General features: G+C 36.1%; 1 protein-coding gene across 3 annotated transcripts in view; it reads left to right on the top strand.

The window, feature by feature from the left end:
* Positions 1-3319: 3319 nt before the first annotated feature.
* The window catches only part of LOC113044657 (centrosomal protein of 85 kDa-like), a 62799-nt gene continuing 42534 nt past the window's right edge, over positions 3320-23584 (top strand). The window contains exons 1-2 of one of the 3 annotated variants that reach the window (XM_026204821.1): positions 3320-3388; positions 12684-12842. In XM_026204821.1, coding sequence (XP_026060606.1) covers positions 3373-3388; positions 12684-12842 — 175 coding nt within the window. In that variant the 5' untranslated portion in view covers positions 3320-3372. Of the gene's footprint in view, positions 3389-9863; positions 10248-12683; positions 12843-23584 lie in introns of those variants that run through there. The other 2 variants (XM_026204820.1, XM_026204818.1) reach the window with 2 other exon arrangements.

Raw genomic sequence — 23584 nt, 5'->3', positions numbered from 1 at the left:
TCAAGTTTATGTGTATAGCGCTTTTCACAATACAAATCGTTGGACAGCAGCTTTACAGAAAATTAGGTTTCTACAATATATTTAATAGTAGTTTATCAGTAGTGACTTTCAATTAATGTACATATGGCAAAAATGTATGGAAAAATCATTTAAAGACCGATGATGAACGGTTAACAGCAATTATTATATGTTGCAGTCAAAATAAGGGTTGGCATCATCTCCTCTCTGGTGTTCTGGATCCAGACTGCAGCTTGTGTAAATCCTAGTTATGGCAAAACAGAGAAACAAATAGAGACAGAAGTAGCATAGCTGCTGTTCAGAGCCCAAGCTAAAGAATAATAATGTGCATTTGATCAGATATAACTGCATTATTTGAATGCTTGGCGAAAGAGATGTGTCTTTAATCTAGATTTAAACAGAGAGATTGTGTCTGAACCATGAACGTTATCAGGAAGGTTATTCCAGAGTTTGGGAGCCAAATGCGAAAAAGCTCTACCTCCTTTAGTGGACTTTGCTATCAACTACAAAAAGTCCAGCATTTTGTGACCTTAGGGAGTGTGATGGATTGTAGCATGGTAGAAGGCTAGTTAGGTACGCAGGAGCTAAACTATAAGAGCCTTGTAGGTAAGTAATAATAATTTGTAACCGATACAGAACTTAATAGGTAGCCAGTGCAGACAGAGACTGTAGAATTGGGGTAATATTATCATATTTTCTTGTCCTGGTAAGGACTCTAGCCACATTTTGGACTACTTGTAGCTTGTTTATTGAGCATGCAGGAGAACCACCTAGCAGTGCATTACAATTGTCCAGTCTAGAGGTCATGAATGCATGAACTAGCTTTTCTGCGTCAGAAACAGGTAACATGTTTTGCTTGGCAATAAAGCTACACAACATTATACAAGTTAACACACACAAAAGCACACGTTTAAATACACTTACAAAAGTTTCGTTTTTTTCTAAAGGTTTTTATCAATTTATCATCAAAATTACAAAGTTACAGTTTATATCTGACTAACTTACAATTTATCAAAAAAGTTTCTGTTTATATGTTCATAATAGAGGATGGTTGGTGGAGAGATGCAATTGTAATAAAAAAAATTCTAGTCAAAACCTTTTGGTCTTTAGGTCAGAAGGCGTGAAGCTTTCAATTTCCCCATCAGGTTGTTTTGACATTTTTGAAAGCCTTGCATGTCATGTCAGAAGCATATGCCTGAGTGATTTTGGTGTCTTGAGTGAACATTGAGCCACTGCACATCTAAAGGAGCACCTTTCTTTAAACTCTATTCTGTTCTGTTCAGCAGAGTTGGAGTTTAGTTTGGCAAGACCTGGGATTTTCCTTTTAGGCCTGAGCTAGAACACTCTTCTTTTAGGGTAAGCATGGAAATCTTTGAGAAACAAGCATTTATGCTGCAAGCTGTAATTCTGTAAAGATTAATAAAGAAGAAAGTGAGTGGTTGATTCAGGTACAGGCATTATGATCTTCTCTGGTTGCACCTAATCATGTGAACTGGACAGAACAGAACTTGTTGCTCAGACAGTTGGGGTGTAGCTCGATTACATAAACCCAGAGGTGTAATATGAATGTTGTTTTTACAACTCTTCACCTGGAACGCTTCAGGGGGAAAAACATCAATCACTGTGAATAGCAGGTTTATGGGAGTTGTCATGGAGCAAACTCTATCTGCTTTAGAAAAAGCTAGTTTGCTCTGTTTTTGTGATAAATGTAAGTATGTTTTTGACATGACTGGCATGCATTTGACACATTTAATGTGTGTGGGCAACACATCCTCTTCTGCATGGTCAGCCATCGCCTGCTAACTGGAAAGAAAATTGCTGATAAAGAAACACTGACTCACACGTTAGCAAGTATGTGAAATTTGCAACATCCTTCTGAGTGTCTCAACAGTGTAAGGAAAAATTTAACTCAAAAATGAAAGTTCAGTTATTAGTTACTAACAGCACAAACCTGTGTTTTCCAAACGTGTTGAAGAATATTTATACAGTTTATAGCTGATAAAATAGCAAATTTGTCCATTTTGCTTTTGCTTACACCTAGATAGACACAATATATCTCTGACATGGCTGCTTCGACACGAACCGTGGTTACTGAATCCACGTCTTTCTTTCTGTGAACATTTGGACAGCATTACACAAATATTTCCACATAGTGATGTAGACATGTGGGGGCGTGTTTAAACAAGGTGTTTCAGTGGGCCGTGTCAGAGTCTTAACTTTTTATAAAGAATATCTCTTTGGATTTGAGACATTATTCTTTGCAACTTTACAGATCTTATTTATACATCAAGAGCTTGTAACACTCCAAAGAGAAAGGAAAAATTTGAATCGCATCATATGACCCCTTTAATATATTTTAATCACTTTCATAACTAATAAAGTTAATGCGTTTATCTGACAGCCCTAGAAACCTAAAGGGTTTTGAGGTCTGTCAAAATAAAAGTTTGGCTTAACATGAAGAAACTGTGACAGAAATATATTACTGACAATAAAATTATAATTAAAACATCAGTTTGAAAGAAATATTACCAGAAAAAAAACATTTACCAGAAAAAAATGTAAACAAGTAAGTTATTTAGAGATGCTTTTGATTGAAATTGTATGAAAACATTTAAGATGGAATCCAGAAAATTAATGGCTAACAGAATATGATATAAATAAAAGTTAATTTGAAAAAAAAAAAGTGTTTCACAGGGCCTTAAAATATACTTTTTGCTAAACATTTAATACATTTGGAAAAAATAAAACTGATTTCAAAGTGTGCTAAAATCAAATGGGTTTTAAGGACCATAAGAGTGAGTTAATGATGTTGAATTGTAATTTTTGTGTGAACTATTCAAGGTATAATTGTTTCAAGCTTTCTTTTAGTGCAAGATAATTCACTTTGTGAGGCAAATGTTCTGTGAGAGAATCAAAGTCTGCTCTAGTTCCACAAACACTTCATAAAGGTCCCTCTGACCTAGACCGGTATTGATCTTTGACTATGGTTTCTAGCCTGCCTGTTGAGACCGGACGCCTCCTGCTGTGATCTGTTTAACAGGAGTGCCACTAGAGTGCCTCTGGAAAACTACAAAGTCAGAAGTCCTGACCTTTGCAGTTCAAACAGAAGCTAATGGGCATCAAAAAAATACCAACAGTTTTTATTTTTATTTTGTTTCCACTCAAAAACCAAATGATTGTGAGTTGGTTGATCGTTTTAATGGCACTTAAAAGCAAGATGTTTTGTCACATCTATTCAAAAGTGTCTGTGATGTGTTTCATGTGATCTCATTGGCCAACAGAGTTCCCCACAAGGTAACGTATGCTTAGCAAACACCACTTCCTCCCGCTACTTCTGCATAATGTGCATTTCCCATGTCGACCAACAACTGTAAGTTTTGCATTTGTACAACTATATTTGTTATTTTAATTGAACTTTTGGAAAGTTTTTCCTTTCCAGGCCGAGGAATATGGGGCATTGCTATTTGTGTTGGCACTTGAACTGATTTAAATTTGAAAATAGGCTTTGAGACTCTTCGTAATGAATGCTGTTGACCTTTCATGCTGTACATTTGAAGACAAAGATCATATTATAGGAACCAGAATTCACGAATCTTGTTATTTGGAATATGTGATTGGTTGACGCATATTTTTTTTATCTAATTCTGGTTAATATGTGTATTTTTAGGAAGCAAATACCTTTGTTTAGAGCATCCAGGTATTATAAACAGGAAGTCGAATATATGAAGGAAATATATGTTTAAAATGTGAAATGTATAGTACGCCAAAAACTGACCAGTCATACTTTGGCCTGGTACTGTTTCTATGGAAAGCACAGGCATGTGCAGGTCCACTGTGTTTAAATGCAGCCGCTGGTTTCCTGGCAGAGAGACAGGAAGTGGGGGCTGGGTGCAGTCTGCACTAGTTCGATAACATGCAAAAAATACACTGATTCTTGATTCCCTGGTTTGTACGTCCCACTCGCTCCAAACCTCATGGAATTATGTGGTTCTCTCCCAAACCAGCCCCCGATCCGAGGTGAAATACCGGAGTGAAGTTGTCAGTGTCAACACTGGTGGCGTGGTGAAGGGCTCTTTCTCAGTCCTCTGAGAGGAAATGTGTTGTTTGGGTCGAGTAGCAACAGCCTTCATTCATTGCCAAGAGGGTCAAAGACCTTTATTCTGTTAAAACACGATCGCTAGTTAGAAAAATGAGAGTGCTGTTTATGGAAAATATTGTTGAAATGTTATCTCAGTTTGCGCCATTGTTGATTTTAATCAAGGCAGTTGATTCTGTAATATTGTATTGTTTAAAGTACAACATATTTCCACAAATGCTGCTGGCATAGACCATTTATCTATAAAATGGAAATAAAAAGTAATTATATATATATATTAATGATTGGTAGTTGTCAGAGCATTGATGTGTGGTTCCTAATGTTTTTTGGGTGTTTGGTAAGTTTTTCAAAAGGGTCCATCTTCATATCTCTGATATTTTGTATTCTAGAATATTAAGGTCCCACTTTCAGGGATTTATTTATTTTTATTTTTATTTTTTTTGGAGGGGGTAAACCATATGGCAGGTCACTCATGCCAAATTGAAACTGCAAAGGTGACACAAAGGCACTTCTGAAATGGCATTTAGGTGTGTTTACACAGACTTATTAATACTGCTCAGAGGTGCATTTACAGAGCAAAGATAACCATATGAGAGCAGGCATAATTTAGTCTGGCTTTTATGCAACATTATGTCTTTATACAGAATTGTAACCAGGCACATAGAAGCCTTAACTCAGCTGTGTAAAATGCCTTTAGGAAAGTAATAGCACACCTCTCCTCAATAAGCTGCTTGAGCTAAGTCATCATTTATGTCTGTAACAAAACAGCCTGGGAGAAGTTATGTGCTGAAGTTTGATGAGCGATAGTAATAGCAATGCTTTCCTTTGCAGAGATTTGTTCAGTGCATTTTGGCACCATCACACAGCATGGCTGTTCACAGTGGAGTGTGAGCACTCTTTGTGTAATGATGTGTCTGCTCTGTGTGTGGAGTGAGTGGGCCAGAACTGTGGCTCAGAGCTTCTGTTGTTGAGGAGACAGGCCTCAGTGTCATCCAGTACCAGGACTGAGTTTAGTCTGCAGGAACATCTGCTAGGTGTCTTTGTTCACTTCCTCAATACGGTTTCCAAATATGCAGGTGGCCATTTAGCAAGACCCAACATGTAGCAGAAGTGCATTCTGAACCTCAGTGAACACTGTCATTATTTACTCACTCCTTTGTCGTTTCAAACTTGTATGACTTTCTCTCATCCACAAAGCACAAAAGAAGGATTTTGCAGAATAGTACCATTTGCTGTTTTCTACAGTGGCCCAGTAGTGCACAACACAACGAAATCTCCACAACACAATGAAATTGCCACAAAAAATAGGATTAATTATGTTGTGTAGCTTGTTTCCATTGTGTAGCTTGTTTCATTTGCATTGTGTTACGACTTGTTTCTGCTGTGTTGTGGGTTGTTTCCATTGTATTGTGCTAATTTTGTTGTGTTTTGGCTTGATTCCGTTGTGTTGTGGAGATTTCGATGGGTTCTGCACTACTTGGCCAATGTAGTTTGCCATCTTCCAAGTGCAGTGAATTTGGGTTGAAGCTTTCAAGCTTCGAAAAGATGTTGCGGAACTATTGAATTGGATCTTTTCAATTAATCGGTTGATCCAGTTAACAACCTTAACAGATTTGTTCACGAACCAGACTTGATTTCATTGTATTCATGCAAAGTCAAATTAACTAAATTCATAATATTTTTTGAATATGAAAGCTTTAATTAAAGCTTTTATGTGCTTTTTGAAGCTCCAATTCCCAATTAATGTAAATGTGTGGAAATAAGTGAACAGTACAAGTCTTCAGATTTTTGTCTTCCACATTTATAAAGGTTTTGAACAACATGAGGGTGAGTATATAATAAATAATTTGTAAGGTGAACTATTCCTTTAAGAAACATAAAATGTTAAACAGGCGGCAAGGAAGCCAACCGGAAGTTGAAGTCGGCCGCGTGCCGCCATCTTGTAGCAGAACTTCACTTGCGTTAGCATTCCCATTGACTCCCATTCATTTTGGCGTCACTTTGACAGTGAATAACTTTACATCTGAGGCGTTTAAAGACTCCGTTTGTCCATTATTTATTTCTAAAGATACACGACAATGTATAAAGGGCTCCATTACCTTCTATGTTACATTATGACCCGTAGAAACCGTTTTTGTAACGATTGCGTCATAACCACTCGACTCTCTGTCGCACAGTAGAGAAATTACCATACAGACAGGAGGAGAAGCTCGCAGGCAATTAACTTTATATGGCGTACTGGCGTTACATTTTAAAATACTATACAAAATAATTAATCAGAATACTTACTCCTGCTCACTCACTCAATGTATCTTGCTTTTGTATTTGTTTCATGTCATTAAATAACTCTTAATTAAAAAAATAATAATAAAAAACTTCGAGAAGCAAGTATAAAGAATAGCAAAAACTTTTAAAAGCAAAAAACGTTTATTTTCTTTTTTTTCGTCAGAGATGTTATACTTGGAATTGTCAGTGTTGTCAGAATGGGGTAATTGCATATGAATGCATGTTCACAATTGTGAGGTTATGCACAATTGCACCAGGATAATACAGTAATTATGCAGTCCTGATTTTTCTCGCCTGCCTCAGACTGATTTTTTTTCTTCTGTTGATACAGACCCTATTAAGCAGACAACGGAGCGTTGTTTGTCTTCCTTTTCTGTTGTGTGCAGTTTGACATGGTTTGATTAAATTTTATTTGTACAAAACACATCTCAAATTTCAGTTATTGCATGTATTGAGGTACCTTGATGTAAATACACATCGCAATTGTTTCCGCAGCAGTCGTGATAATTGTAAGTGTTATGCAATGCGGATATTGTGAAAAATCAGAGCAGTAATCCTTATGTTTTGTACATTTGTATGTTGCGCAAGAGACAAAACCAGGGTTTCCTACAGTCTTAAACAGGACATGAAAAACTCTCAATTATTGCTCCTATGAAACTCTTGTACACTGAAGGTCTCAGTGTAATGAGACAGCAGGGTAAATAGATACAAATGCTACAAAGGAATGTTGAGAAAGGAATGGCCCATTTGGGCAGCTTGGACAATCATCCTAGTTTGTCAAACAGGTGTTGAGTGGAAACAGTCTCAAACACCCTGAAATATAAATAGTTCTGCTGTGTTTCTCTGTGAAAGAATGTGCCATCTGAATAGTGGTGAGTGTGTTTGTTGATTTGAACCATGAGAACATTTAATTTTATCCCCTCAAGACCTTGGCAACAAATACCAGTCTATATTAGTGTATAGCAACTTTACTAGTTAGTTTACAACTATATTAGTTTATAGTAACTTTAAATCATTAAAAACATCTCATAATATTTAAAATCCATTAAAATGATCAGTTTTAAATATATAAGTATTAATACTTGAAAATAAACTTTACAACATACAGTATTGTTCAAAATAATAGCAGTACAATGTGACTAACCAGAATAATCAAGGTTTTTAGTATATTTTTTATTGCTACGTGGCAAACAAGTTACCAGTAGGTTCAGTAGATTGTCAGAAAACAAACAAGACCCAGCATTCATGATATGCACGCTCTTAAGGCTGTGCAATTGGGCAATTAGTTGAAAGGGGTGTGTTCAAAAAAATAGCAGTGTCTACCTTTGACTGTACAAACTCAAAACTATTTTGTACAAACATTTTTTTTTTCTGGGATTTAGCAATCCTGTGAATCACTAAACTAATATTTAGTTGTATGACCACAGTTTTTTAAAACTGCTTGACATCTGTGTGGCATGGAGTCAACCAACTTGTGGCACCTCTCAGCTGTTATTCCACTCCATGATTCTTTAACAACATTCCACAATTCATTCACATTTCTTGGTTTTGCTTCAGAAACAGCATTTTTGATATCACCCCACAAGTTCTCAATTGGATTAAGGTCTGGAGATTGGGCTGGCCACTCCATAACATTAATTTTGTTGGTTTGGAACCAAGACTTTGCCCGTTTACTAGTGTGTTTTGGGTCATTGTCTTGTTGAAACAACCATTTCAAGGGCATGTCCTCTTCAGCATAGGGCAACATGACCTCTTCAAGTATTTTAACATATGCAAACTGATCCATGATCCCTGGTATGCGATAAATAGGCCCAACACCATAGTAGGAGAAACATGCCCATATCATGATGCTTGCACCTCCATGCTTCACTGTCTACACTGTGTACTGTGGCTTGAATTCAGAGTTTGGGGGTCGTCTCACAAACTGCCTGTGGCCCTTGGACCCAAAAAGAACAATTTTACTCTCATCAGTCCACAAAATGTTCCTCCATTTCTCTTTAGGCCAGTTGATGTGTTCTTTGGTAAATTGTAACCTCTTCTGCACATGCCTTTTTTTTAACAGAGGGACTTTGCGGGGGATTCTTGAAAATAGATTAGCTTCACACAGACGTCTTCTAACTGTCACAGTACTTACAGGTAACTCCAGACTGTCTTTGATCATCCTGGAGGTGATCATTGGCTGAGCCTTTGCCATTCTGGTTATTCTTCTATCCATTTTGATGGTTGTCTTCCGTTTTCTTCCACGTCTCTCTGGTTTTGCTCTCCATTTTAAGGCATTGGAGATCATTTTAGCTGAACAGCCTATCATTTTTTGCACCTCTTTATAGGTTTTCCCCTCTCTAATCAACTTTTTAATCAAAGTACGCTGTTCTTCTGAACAATGTCTTGAACGACGCATTTTCCTCAGCTTTCAAATGCATGTTCAACAAGTGTTGGCTTCATCCTTAAATAGGGGCCACCTGATTCACACCTGTTTCTTCACAAAATTGATGACCTCAGTGATTGAATTCCACACTGCTATTTTTTTGAACACATCCATTCCCTTTCAACTAATTCAACTAATTGCCCAATTGCACAGCCTTAAGAGCGTGCATATCATGAATGCTGGGTCTCATTTGTTTTCTGAGAATCTACTGAACCTACTGGTAACTTGTTTGCCACGTAGCAATAAAAAAATATACGAAAAACCTTGATTATTCTGGTTAGTCAAATTGTACTGCTATTATTTTGAACAATACTGTATTAATAAAATTGTATTTGCTTATTCAATAAGTATTTGCTTATACTTATGTCACCTCCATTCATACTGTGTGGGAGATCAGGACTAGTTATTGTCTCACTTTTTAGTCCAGTACTTTATATCTCATGTTCATAAATCCATTTAACATATCCATGCATACACATTTTTTTAAGAAAAAAGAAAAAAATGCAAAATTAAAATTTCAATTTTGACCACAATTTAAGAAAGAAAGATAGAAAAAAGAATGCAGATGGATCTAACCATTATTTTGACTAACATGTAGTTATGAATAAATATAAAAAAGTTTAAAACTACTTGAGCTGTGGAGAGGGATATCGATGTTTGTATTATAAAAATATCAGAAGTTATAAAAAAGTAATTTCATATGATATTTTTTTTTTCCTTTTATTTATTTATTTACAAATATTGGTTTTATTTTCAACTGTACAGTTAGTTTTTATTGGTTTTACTTTCAACTGTATACAGGTCGTTTTTTTTCTTGGAAATTCAGTTTTTTTAAATATATATTTTATTTCAAAAGTACAAACTGTACAATTAAAAACAAATTGTTTTGTGAGTGCTGGTGCGTTTGAAGATTTTCAGAATTATTTTAGAGAAATTCCTGGCAACTAAAGGGTTAAGACACTTTTCACCCGTGTGACAACTAGCCCCGGTCTGTTCTTCCAGCGTGGCTTTGAGTGGGAGGAGCCAGTGTCGCTCGCTCTCGGACTGTGATTGCGTTTCTCCGCGGATCTCTGGAGAGAGCTGCAGGCAGTGAGCTCACATCCTCGCGATGCAGCTGCCAGCAAGTCATACTGCGAATACTAGTTCATAACTCCGGCTCAAATCTGCGACATACTCGCCAGCCTTGCAGGACTACCGCGTAGCGACATATAAACGCGTTGGTCTCAGATTGTACGCGCAGGTTCTTCCAGTCACTGCTGGCTATGGAATGCGGTTTCACTTAAACACCTCCCCTGCTTTTCTTAGTGGGGTCGTGCATTTTTTCTCGGCTCGTTGTGTCGGATCTATCGGTTCATTGTGTGAAACCGAGCGCCATGTGGGCCAGGAACGATTTTGAGGACGGATTCGACGCTTATAAGATAGGTAAGAGCCTAGTTCTTGTGTAATGACACACTGTAAGCCAGATATGCTCATAGGAACAGCCATATTTGATCGCGTGTATTGTTGTTTCGCGCTCTCAGACTGTGATATATTAGATACGTAATGTTCCGTTATGAGTGTTGTGATGTTATTGAATTGTGATGGTTTGACAGCATCACTCGTGTCACCTTCAGCTTTGTCTTTGAGTCAGTTATGGACACAAAGGTCTCTAACGTCTTCTATCTCTTTATTGGGGGGCCTTTTAATATATGCAGTTCTGTGGCACACAGATGGCATATAGAGAAAGAGGGCTATTAAATGTTTTTTCTAAAGCAAAGCATTGTCTAGAATATTTATTTAGTTTAAGGTTTGTAACTACTATTAATGTTGGATGTATAATAAATTAGAAAAAAAATATTTATTTGTAAGTATGTATATAAATGTGTTATAATCATAAAAAAAAAAAATATATATATATATATATATATATATATATATATATATCCATTTTGTGATTTAAATAATTGTCCTTTTTTATCTCAAATATTGAATTATAAATTCCTTGCATGTGTCTTTAGTCCAGTCTTTCTTATTCTTTCTTTATTTTTTTTAAACAAATTGTATACTGGTGACAGTAAAATCCAAACAAACACGTGTTCAGGGTTTAGTTGCTTGTGGTTTTACACTTCTTGTTTGAAAGTTGTCTTAATATTGAACAGTGATGCAACAGATTCTGGCTAGTCTCTCTGCCAGTGTTTTTAATAATTCATATCACGTTGCATAACTGTTGGTGGTCTAGAAGTTGCTGGAGCCTCATCAACATTGAGCCCTGTGTTTACCCGGGATATTTACAGATCTGCTACTCTGTTACGATGGCTAATGTAGATCACTTTCATACGAACTATTAGGAACTTGAGGTTTTCCACCCAGGAATTATGGAGATGTAATTTTGGTTCTGGCCTTAGTGATTTCGGCTGGAGCTTGGCTTTCATGTAAAGCATCTGAAGTATTTTTTGGTTTTCTGTTTATTGCTGTTTCAGGGCAAAATGCTTCAAACTCAGTTTGTGAGTTTTCTCAGATGTATGGCACAATATAAATGCGTGTGTTAGGAGTATAGAATTTGCTGACTGCACCTGAAAGGAAAAGGATGAGGTTTATACTTTCCACAGTTTTAATAACAAGTTAATGATCAATTCTGAAATTTATCTGTTGTAGTTTTTCATCTCTTCGTTGTATTATGAATCAGTATTAAGATTTTTTTTTCTCCACTATTTGGAAGCAAATCAAAATGTTCAGAGATGTAGGCAAGAGGGTTTATGTATTCCACTTTTTTCCTGCCAGGCATTACAGGGGACAGCCGAAATGGTGGTGTCTAAACCGATTACACCTCAGAACAGATTAGGCCAGCAGATATTGGGGAAGAGCCCTCGAGGGCAAATCTGACCATTTGGTTCACTGAACTTCACCTTGTTTTAGTGATTTAGTAGTTTTTGGCCCCAAAAATGTTTTTAAAAGAAGTCATAGCTTACTTATTTATTTTTCTTTTTTCTACAGTAAAAAACATTGTGAAACATTCTTAAATCTTAAAATGTCATTTTAATCCAAATGTATTACTTTGATGTTAAAGCTGAATTTTCAGCACCCAATGCTCCAGTAAGATAACATTCTTATATGATAATTTAGTGTTTAAGAAACATCTCTTATTATTATTAATGTTGACAACAGTATTCTTTAATGGATAATATGTTCAAAAGAACAGCTTTCATTTAAAATAGAAATGTTTTGTAACATTACAGATTTCTTTACGCCACTTTAGATCAATTTAATGTGTCCGTGCACAATAAAAGTATTAATTAATTTTAAAAGTAAATAAATAAAATGTACTTACCTCAGGCATCTTAATGGCAGTATATATATATATATATATGTGTGTGTGTGTGTGTGTGTGTGTGTGTGTGTGTGTGTGTGTGTGTGTGTACAAGTGTATAAAATACTAAAACAAAATTATTAATTTTAATAATTTTTAATAATCAAACAAATACTAATATTAATATCACTCATATATGAGTCAAGCTCAGAAACCTTAAGTACATAATTGTACTTTTTTTCAGATTTCCATGACATTTGGTTTACTTGACAGGCTTTTTCTTATTTTTTTATTTTTTGTTAATGATTCTGGATAAGAACCGGTTGTTGATTCTCAATTCTATGTTTGTTCACATTCATCTCATTTCATTGACGTGTTTGTAATGTCTATCTGAGATTTGCAGCTTTCAGGTTACACTTCTGTCAAGTTTTTTGAATGCTCACTTAACTAATGACTTTCATTGTGAATAAACCAAGTGCTGATACAGTTTGAAATCATGTGTTGGTTGGACATGACATCCCTCTATTTGTTTTCTCTTCTCCCATGGTAACCCTGTTCTGTTTGTCTCCTAGGTTCGAGCACGTCCTCTCCTGGATGGGTCCCTGGCTGCGACTCAGCATGGCAAGCTTCCTCTTCCGCCACTGGCATTAGCAGCCGCGGGCGACGTCACAGCGCTGCCTCGGACAGTGGCGATACCGGCATCGGGACCTCGTGTTCTGACAGCGTAGAAGGTACGAGACGTTTATGAACATACCACATGTGGCTCGGCTGACCGGCTTTAATCTGTTTTGCGAGGTGTGAAAAGTGTTATTGATCGGCTGTTTGTAATTCATGCCTGGTTTTCGCAGTCAGACGTTTTCTAGCAAGCTCATTACAAAATCAGCCCGAAGTCATGACCTGACTCCTCATGCTTCGCTTTAGTCAGACAAAACCTCAAATGGGATTGGCTTTAGTTTCGCCGTGACCAACAAATAGAGATTTTAATGCTTTAGCGAGGTCAAACCAGGGCATTCTTCCTATTATTTGTCAACCACCTTGATTTTTGAGAAGTTACCCTTAGCAAGCATCGGATTGTAAAAGCCTCTAGAAATAGGTCACGCTTCAATGTCTCTAAAATATATGTAGGCCAATGTGTGCAGTGGCTTATGGGTGGAGATTATAAGATGATGTGTAATGTTAAATCAATTCGTTTCCTCTTTTCCCAAATGACTGTTTGCATCTAAACACACTGATGATGCATGTTTACTTTTTTTTAATACATGTTAGAAACAGTATAGGAATTATAAGGCCAACCATATGCATAATTTTCTCTAAATTATTCTAAACCAAGAGTTTAGCGACTGATATAGATGCCTGCATTTGGAAATAAATGAAAGTGAGAGTAGTATATACTATATTAAAAATTTACTTTTTTATTTTATTATATTTTACACTGTAGTTTATTCTTTTGATGGCTAAGCTGAATATTAGTGCAAGAGAAGAGAATGAGGGGAAAGCCTTTTTTCTCTACAGGATTTTGTTATTTTGTCTTTGCAGAAGTGAGAAATGATAGTAAAAAATAAGGTTGACTTAAATTTCTTGTTTGATTTTTACTGACATTTACTATTAATGTTAGTCTGCTCTTAGTATAGGTAAAGCACTGTAAGACTATTATTTATTTATTTAAGACCGTTATTAGACTATTTAGTTGTAAAATTGGCAGTCTTGGATTGGGTATTCAAATGTCTAACCAATTGTGTGTGTTATAAATCTAAGCCTGTTTTGGCAGTAACCTAAATTGGATGTACCTATGGTTAAAGTAATGCTTTCAAGGTCGGGGAGATGAAAATTATGGACTAAAGGATATTTGGGTTTTAGTTGTAATGGTGATTGAATGATGGTTGTCAAAACAAGCACACCCGTTATATCTGCCTATATCTCTTGCATAGGAGCTTGGATATGGTCATACATATTTCAGTATATATAACTACCAACAGCTTAGCTGCTATTATCAGCTAGGCAGCTCAGTCACTACATTTGCTTTAGAATGCTTCATTCATTATGCAGGAGAATTCAGCCAGTTCCTTTACCATAACGTTCACAACATACTCATGGAATACATTTACAAACACAAATTGAATGTCACTTAAGTTTAGCAGCACTAATGAGCTTTATTTACTAGATGCTGGTGGTCAGCATTGTTGGAATTAACGCATTACAATTAACGCAAGTTATATAACCGGATTACTTTTTTGAAGTAACTAGTAAAGTAACACATTACTTTTTTTTTTTTAATTTAGATGAGCCCCTTTCACACCGCGATTCCGGCAAATACACGGGTAATGTGTCCCGGCAATTATTACGGGTCGCTAGATTTTGCACTTTCACACTGCCAGTGATTACCCGGAATATGTGCGTGCTTTCCCGTAACGACACGTGACATCAGTGTCTGACGTGTAATGTACGAGTCGAAAACATTAGACACGTTATACTTTCACTGAAGCAAGCGAACGATCTCATCTTCAGCACAGAAAGTGAGGAACTAACTGATCTCTGCTTCATTACAGTTTGCTCATATTTTTTCGTCGTGAACTAAGATCTTCCTTCAAAACACCTGGTAAAAGAGTCGCACGATAATGTGCGTCATCACTTCGACACGGCATTAGATCTGGCTTTTGTTCATAGCGCTCGTTCCGGGACTGAACCCGGCAATGTTACCAGGTCCCCAAACCGGGATCAATCCCAGAATCAATCCTGGGACGTGTTTGCTTTCACACAGAAGGCGACCCGGCAATGTTCCGGCAATTTGCTGGGTCTGACGTGCAGTGTGAAAGGGGCTATGGAAATCTGAGTTAGACTACTTTTTCAAAAGATTAAGGCCACTTTGTTTCCCATGTATTGACTGATAGCTCTTGTGTTGCCATGTTGAGAGAAATCGGGAGCAAGTGGAGAGGCGTTGTGTGTGCTACGGTTCTATAGTATTTTGTCGCGTCACACCACGCTGCTCGCCTTTTGTGTAGACACGGTAAGACCCAAGCAGATGCATGTGAACAGTGAATTCTGTTCACAGCTATGTCAAAATCCATGTCTCTGCAAGTGTCCTTGTAAACACAGTTGCTTATGGCTTAGTGAAAGTAAACAAGTGAGAAAGAAAATGGATGTGTAACATTATATTGGTTCACAGCAGTTTAATGTTCCTGTTGCTTTCTGTGTCATGAATCACACTACAAAACACAGAGAAAATAAGCTCCTTTAAAGTATTTTAATAGTATATAAATAATACTAAAATAGCAAGTGCAGGAGAAATGTGATTACTGCTTTCCGATTTAAAACAATCAGTATGTTGCTAGGGCATACTAGATACATTCTAGGTAGTTTTGGGTGTTTCCTAGCGTGTTGCTAGGTGATCAAAAGACCAATTTTGCAGTCCCTCCTCCAATAGAAATCTATGTGGTTTTTGTACGCCCGTTCTATAAACATAATTGGTGCCTAGGATTATGATGGGTTTGTGCCATGGTATATCATGTCTTTTCCAGTGTGAGCTCCCAGCTGGAGGCACACCATTCTGCCCTACATTTGAGCAGCCAATAGCCAACATCCTTCTCTCACCATCCTCACCCTACTTCCTGTCCCACTGCTGTCTAAAGGGAGTTGACGTTTGCCTGGCTCAGTGCCCTAGGAAGACAAATTCAAGCCAGTCTTATCGTCAGACGGACTGCGGTCAAGCTCGTATTGATCACAGCTTGTTGCTTTAATTGATCTCTTTATCATTAGCGCAGTAAATACGCCTCCGCTCAGGGCTCAAGTCAAGGTCAAGCCACAGGCTGTTCATGCATTCTGTCTCGATTCTGGCTCATGCGAAAACGTGTGATTTCATTGAAATGCCCCAAATGGTACAAGAGTTAAGCATGATCTCAAGACTTTGTCTCAGTGCCGATCTGGATGCAGGCAGCCAGCATGAGTTGGCTCCAGAAGTAGGGCAGATCTGCTATGGAAACATCTGTAATCGCTGTGTAGGATGAGAACAGTGATATCACCGCATGGGAGAGAAAAGAACTATGACCACCCCTGCACTGCTAGACATGATGACTAATCTGCACAACTTCATCTTCAAAACTACATTTGAATGACTGTCATTCATAAGTTTCCAGCTAATCTTATGATGCAATCAATAATAATTCCACAGATCCCCCCCCCCCCCCCCAATAAATATCTACAGAAAAAATATGCTTAGGCATGATAATCGCCTAAAAATGTCAGCCTTAGCAAAGGTTTGAGCTCATTTGAGTAATTTTTGCACCACTAGGGTTAACAAATGGAATTGCGAAAATAATGATTGTTCTCATATAGGTTTCCTGAACACTCCCTTTCATTTTTCTTTGAATACAACCCTATTGCCGCTTGTTGAGCCTGTAAACAGGGAAAGTTAGTTATTGTTTGTGGTTTTCTTTTGTGCTAATAAGTACTGATTTTCTCTTTTAGTAAAATAACTTGTTTAATACAAAGTATTACTGTTTCACTGCAGTGAGACAAATGTGGTTTTGCAGACAATGCACCGTCAAGCTTTGCAGAGCGGAGGAAATCTGATAAAAAGGCTTACGAATGATTCTCCAAAATAAGCCTCTTTGTTTTAATCCGGCCATGTTGTACAGTGCTCAAGGATGGTTTTATATAGGTCTACCCTGAAGTCCTTCTCTCCTCAATCTTTCTATCATGAATAATTCTAATGCAGGCTCACTGACTGTAAGCTATATGAAAAAGAATACTATTCTGGGAGACTCTGTGAAACCTCTATATCTAGTTGTCAACTTACAATTGGCTTATTTCATTTTCACTCTATGAAACGCAGAAATGTCTGATACATTTAGCCATAATGTACAGACAGCGCCACCCTATAATTTAATAGCTACTTTTCCATTTCCTTTTTTCTGGGAAGATTTAAGCGGTCTAGATATGTTTTTCCCGACTTTTTCTGAAGTTTTAGAAATACAGAATGGATTTTATATACTGTATATATATTTATATATAATATATGTTGAGTTTGATAAGTTTGAAACTCGCCTGTTATGTTTGGAAGTCACTGATCTAGTTTATCTTTTTTTTGCATGTCTATAACAATGCTATTGCAGACTGCTAGTCAAAGGCCTTAGCTTTTTCTGTGTTTTTATACTGGGGGTGTGCTCTTCTCATGTGGATTTCATAATTAGCAGACGGCCTCATTACGGTTCGTTAGGAAGTGCCGTATATCTATGAGCCTGGGGACATGTCCTGCATCGAGGACATCCTGTCATATTGTACTCAGTCACTTTGAGCACATGTGACCTCAGATGCAGAGTCACCAGGCCTCAAGCCAACTGGCATAAAAAAAGGTTTTCTGACTAGGTAAATAGTCCGTTTAATGTTGAATAAAATTAGGGTTTTACTGCATAACAGTATAATATACATTTTTGGTGGACATTAGTGGTTTTATTTATATATTTAGTTTATATTCATCAGTTGATATGAGACATATTGGTATTGGTATTAGGTTCTATATTTGTTGTCATCAAAAACATTCATAATTTTATTCTGTAAATTGTAATCTATAAAATATTTAAACATTTAACTGTTTATAATAATTTGAATTATAATGTTGTGAAGCCTGTGCATTTAAATGTATTCATTTTATTTTACAAAGAAAACCCTAAAGTGTTTTTTTTCTCTTTGATCTATGAGAAGTTGTATATGAAGTCATTTTATCAGTCTAATGAAGTTATTGTAACCTGTCTGCAGGAAATTGCTAAGTCTTAAGGTTGCTTGATGGTAATCAGTTGTCATCTTGCCCTTTGAACCCTGATGGACTCATGACAGAGCAACTCAAAACCCTGTCCTGCCAAAGTGTCAGGCTTTCCTGTGACACCAGTTTAACCTTGAGAAAAGCGCTAGAGACTTGTCCTCTTGCAGATTAATTGACTTACTTTCCTCCACCTTGAGGATCAGAATTCCCTCTCTCCAAATGAGCTGCCAGTGGCTGACCTAGAAGAAGGCACAGGAAATTCCTTTCGTTCTGAACCAGGACGCCTCATGACCTGAGTCACTAATTATACCTTTCCATGGGCAGCAGTAGCAGTTTTGTAATTACCCTGGGGCTCATGGCTCCTTTCGGGGACTCCTTTTCGTTCAACTCTTGCATGGGATTGATGTTAAGAGAATGACATAGCTAATCTTAATTCATCAAGAATCATGTTCTTTGCCCCACTTGCCACACTTCTGATCAGAGCGTTGTTTTTGCATAGTACTCATGGTACATTGCATTTCCATGGAGCACTTACGCAACGTAGTTCTGGACAGTTAAGGTGTCATCTTACTGTGTGAGGATCAGCTGTGTCGAAAGGAAACCGGAGTTGCATGACTTATCAGCCGAGAATAAACACATAGGTGCCCTAAGACTTGCTGAAAAAGATGCCTTGGATGCCACCGAAGCATCCATAAATACACGAGGAGCAAGTGACGTGCATACTGGTGTATTTGTGCCGCTGTGCTTTTGCATAATTCTTTAATATTTTGACAGCACTGTGTCACACATCAAGTGTTTATTTGTAGGAGAGAACCCATTGTCAGTGTATTATGTATCTGTAAAATATGTATGTGTATTCAGATTACACCAGATGTAGGGTAGGTTTAGACTGAAATCCCATTTAAGATGTAGCTCTATTCCATTCATAGTTTCCAATTAGCAAATATGATAATATATTTCATAAAGATTGTATTAAAAACAGAATGCACAATTTTATATAAAATAAAGCTTTTTTATAATATAATTATTCAGTTATTCTTTTTTAAACCAAAGAATGTCAAAATTAAATAAAAAGCACAGTTTAGGTAAAGATATATATGATTTATTATTTCCTTACATAAAATGTGCAATAAATATTGCATAAAATAATTAGTGCTGTCAATCGATTATTTGCAATTAATCACATCCAAATTAAAAGTTTTTGTTTACATGATATATATGCGTGTTTTGTGTATAATTATTTATATATATATATATATATATATATATATATATATATATATATATATATATAAATACACATACATACAGTATATATTTTTTAAATATTTACATTTACATCTATTTAAATGTTTATATTTATATTCATATAATTTATTTGATCAATACACACATTTAATGTATAAAAATAACATATCTTTCTGAAATGTACATGCATGTGTGTGTTTATATGTATACATAATAAATATACACAGTACACACATTATGAAAACAAAAACGTTTATTTTGGATGTGATCGTGATGAATCGTTTGACAGCACTAAAAAATAATGTTTTGTCACAACAATCTTTGTTATAAAAAGCTTGAAAAAATATTATTGTTGTTTGTAATGATACAAAATTCATTGGGAAGAAGGAGGCGGAACCGGCGCACAATCAAAACATAATTTTAATATTCAAAAATAAACACAACAGCGCGTCAGCCCCTCACGGCGACTGACGCGCACAAATAAAAGCAAACGCATAAAATAACGTCCCAGGCCTGGTCCTCTCTCGTCCTTCACTATAGTCGATCCAGTTTTATATCCTTCCATCTCCTACGTGGGACTCGATACTGGCGGTGGGGCGCAGGTGTAGCTCATCTCCAATCACTACACCTGGCCTCACTCCTCGTTCCCACGCCTCTCGGCCCCGCCCCACTCACCACATTGTTCAAGAATAGTTATTAGTTTTGAAGTGATTATTTAGTTGTTTGTGATTTGTATAGTGCTATTTTAAACCAAAAGTCTCTCAAAACACAATTAAAGTCACATTTTTAGGTGTAGCTCTTTTACATATATTGATTCTTTATTGCAAATATGCATTCCACATATCATATATTTATTTATTTATGCTTTTTCAAATAAGTATTAAAGTACATTTCTTTGGACTTTGAGCAGATCCCTATAAATATGGTTGCTTTTGCTATGGTTGGTTTTTAGTTGGTTTGTGGGGAGATGAAGATTGACGATTGTATATCATAGTTACATTGACAGGTAGTCATTTTTGGACAAAAAATTAATAAAAAAAAGGAGAGAGAGATCTTTATCTGTTTCCAAAACTGGTAAATAATCTTATAAATTCCTAGTATCAATCCAGTGGTATTAACTAAATCTCTCTCTTCAAATCTTCTCCGAACATCTCCGTCCCAAGAGAATTCTGGCTCAAAATGTTACCCTCTATTAGATTTGGGCTAGATTAGCTCCTGGCACTGTCTGATTAGCCAGTTGGGACTAGCGTATTAGCATTTGACTTAGAGTTGGGTAATGCAGTTAGCATGATTAAGGGGGGTATTGTTTGCTCCTGGCCTTCTGTCTTTTACCCCATAACCCCACCCTGAAACATATTTCATATGCCAGCTGCTCCTAACCCATCCCGCTAATGATGGCTTAGACACTGAATGAGGAATGAGTTTGATACAACACTGCATTAACATGATCTTCTTAGTTTACATGAGAGCCAAAACGGTTTTCCTCAAGTAACTGTTAGATTTAGGGGTGTGTTTGCAAATGTAATAAAGATTTGAAGTATTACATGCAGATATGTCCTGTGCATTGCTTTATGGCGTTAAGTCTAATAGCATTTCCTGCCAAAGCCAAAAACAATCACTTTTTTTTTTATCAGTAACAGTCCAGCTTAATGTACCGCTACCAAAAAAAGCCTTACCCTAAGAGTCCTCATCCACTTTAAGCATATCAGAATATATATTTTTTTGACTTGCCACACTTTGAATAGCTTGGACTTCTTTAAGTGATCTTGTTAAAAGTGTTTATTTATTTATTGTTAAAGCTAGACCTATAATACAATATAATATGATATAAAACAAATGTTAAAGATTTTATTTAAATTTATAGATATTTGCATACATTTATTAAATACATACATAAAATAAATTCATATATATATATATATATATATATATATATATATATATATATATATATACATATATACACACACACACATATTTTTATTTTTATAAAAAATATATATATTAAAATATACAATTAAATATAAAAATGTAAATTAAGTAAAATAATATATATATATATATATATATATATATATATATATATATATATATATATATATATATATATATATATATATATATAAAGAAATCATTATTCATAATCTAATTTGATTTTTTTTCTCATTTAAATAACATTATTATTGGAATAATTGACAATGACTGAATTATTTATACAATTTCTTGATTAAAGCCTAACAATCTAAATATTAAAGAAAGCTTGTAGACTGTATGACTTAAGTCCTTTTTTATTGTAATGTGTGATGAAGTATCTTGTGAAGCCCCCTACCTGGTTTCCAGGACGACTTTACTCTGGCATCTTAATTTGCTCATCTGACATATTGTTGAAATCTCAGTGGTGTCAACCAGTGTTAAAAATCCTGCCAGCTTTGGGTCACCCAGAACTAACGCATTGTTTCACCTTTTGGCAGAGGGATCAGGATTTTCTGTGCATGTGAACACCGGCTTAATCAATTTCGAATTAAGGGTCTAGCAGAGCGTTGATTAAATCACACCCAAATAAGATTTTCCATCACAACTCCATAACTTGGAGAACCAGTCTGTCTAGCAAACGGATGGTTAATAAGACGCCATGCTCTTATAGATGAGGGCAGTGTGAAAGGAAGGAAGTCTGTCTGTGTGAAGCTTTCTAATTACATTTGGAGTGCAGCCACACTCACACTTGGAAGCTCTTGCCTTGACCTTTTTTAATTAATAATCTCTAAGGCTTTTACCCGCACGACCAGAATGGGCTATTTTGCATTTTTTTCTCCCTGTTGAAAGTCGATTGGTTTAGGATTCAGCATATCTTGATCATATTATGGAGGACAGGAGAAGGTAAGGACTTCGTGTAGTAGTCAATGTATAAGACTAGTAAAGGTCAGTGTTAGAAATCACACGGAGATGGAAATTGTCTGAAAGTTGTGTTCGCAAGACAAGAAACAGCATTTTGAGCCTTTTAACCTTATTAAATGCTCTATTTCCAAATGATTTGGGATATTCACTGAGAATTTTTTTTATGTTGGAAAACAAATCTTGCTATTTATACTATACAATACAATAATGTGGTTTAGTCGAGAAATGACACAGCTTTGAAGCATCCAAGCTCCTCATGTTGGTGACCTACATTTTCTGTCATAGCTGTTTGTTCCTGTGCGTTATCTGGTAAACAGGAAGCTATGAAAGATCACTGAAATATCACGCGGACACACAATTCACTTCCTGTGGACTGATATCTGTTGGTGTTTATGGAAACCATGCTTTTATTGTTGTATTATCATTTTTATCGTTTCTTTCTCTTCATCTACATCTGTTTTAATTGGTCAGTGTCATGAAGACTCTTAACTCGTTTCTCATCATTACTTTGCAGTAATAGGTAACTGCAGTTAACCCCCAGCTTTTTAATGTTGTTTTTTATTATTAAAATGATTTATCAGTCTTTTGTCAATAAGTTTGGTTGACAATGACTTAGTCATCCAACCAGTAAGCTGATTAGTGAGCTTGATTAATTCTATTTTTCCTCTTGTTTTTCTCTATATTAATCTGTTATCATCACAATCTAAGTAGCACTTGGTAAGAAATTCTTCATCTTTAACAATATATTTCAAGGCATTTATTGTGAGTCTCAATATTTTTAAGCGCAGTTTCATCAGTTGTGTGTGTGTGTGTGTGTGAGCTGTCTGAGCTATTGCAATTTTAAGAAGACATGTAAAGTCAAGTACTGTTTATAATTTATTCGGGGCTTCCTTATGACTAACTAGTTGACTAATTGCTCCGACGGCATGCAGACTAATTGATTTTCAGCATCTCTAATTATAGATGTGGAAGCAAGACTTATTGTTTACTTTTGCTGCATTGAAACATGAGTCATATCGCCACCCTCATAGAAAACAGAATAAAATAATAGGATCGAAAGGATAATCCTCTTGCCTTAAAGGAACCAGATAAGAGCTTTCAGGCCTTCAAACACTGCAAGATGTAGTGCTGTGGAAAAACCTTCCCTCTGAGACTGGGTAATTTCTCTAATTATATACTAAGGGCCAGGCTCACAAAAGTAGGGTAGCACCTCTTATGAACAGCTGTAGAACATGTCGTTTTTGACTTTGTGGAAAGAACACTAGTGCATTTTAGCAAGTTAATTTAATCCATAATTGCATAATGAAATGTCACCTGTACTCCCAAAGACCACACATGCATAGATTCATGTTAAATCTGCTGTTTTACCACAGGAAGGAAACTATTTGGGCTTAATGGCTCTTTCCACATATCCGGAATGAAGTTTTGCTTGACTTTTCCATAGTGGAACTCACTGAAAAGAGGAAAGATCAGGTCTCATTTTTATTATGTAATGTTGTTCTGCTGATTTTGGCTTTTCTAAGTCATATTTCACACTGTTAAACTCAAGTCTGCTAGATACTGCACAGTTGTGTA

Source organism: Carassius auratus, chromosome 26, assembly GCF_003368295.1.
Source record: "Carassius auratus strain Wakin chromosome 26, ASM336829v1, whole genome shotgun sequence".
NCBI classification, from domain to species: domain Eukaryota; kingdom Metazoa; phylum Chordata; class Actinopteri; order Cypriniformes; family Cyprinidae; genus Carassius; species Carassius auratus.
This window is presented reverse-complemented; position numbering and strand designations above follow the sequence as displayed.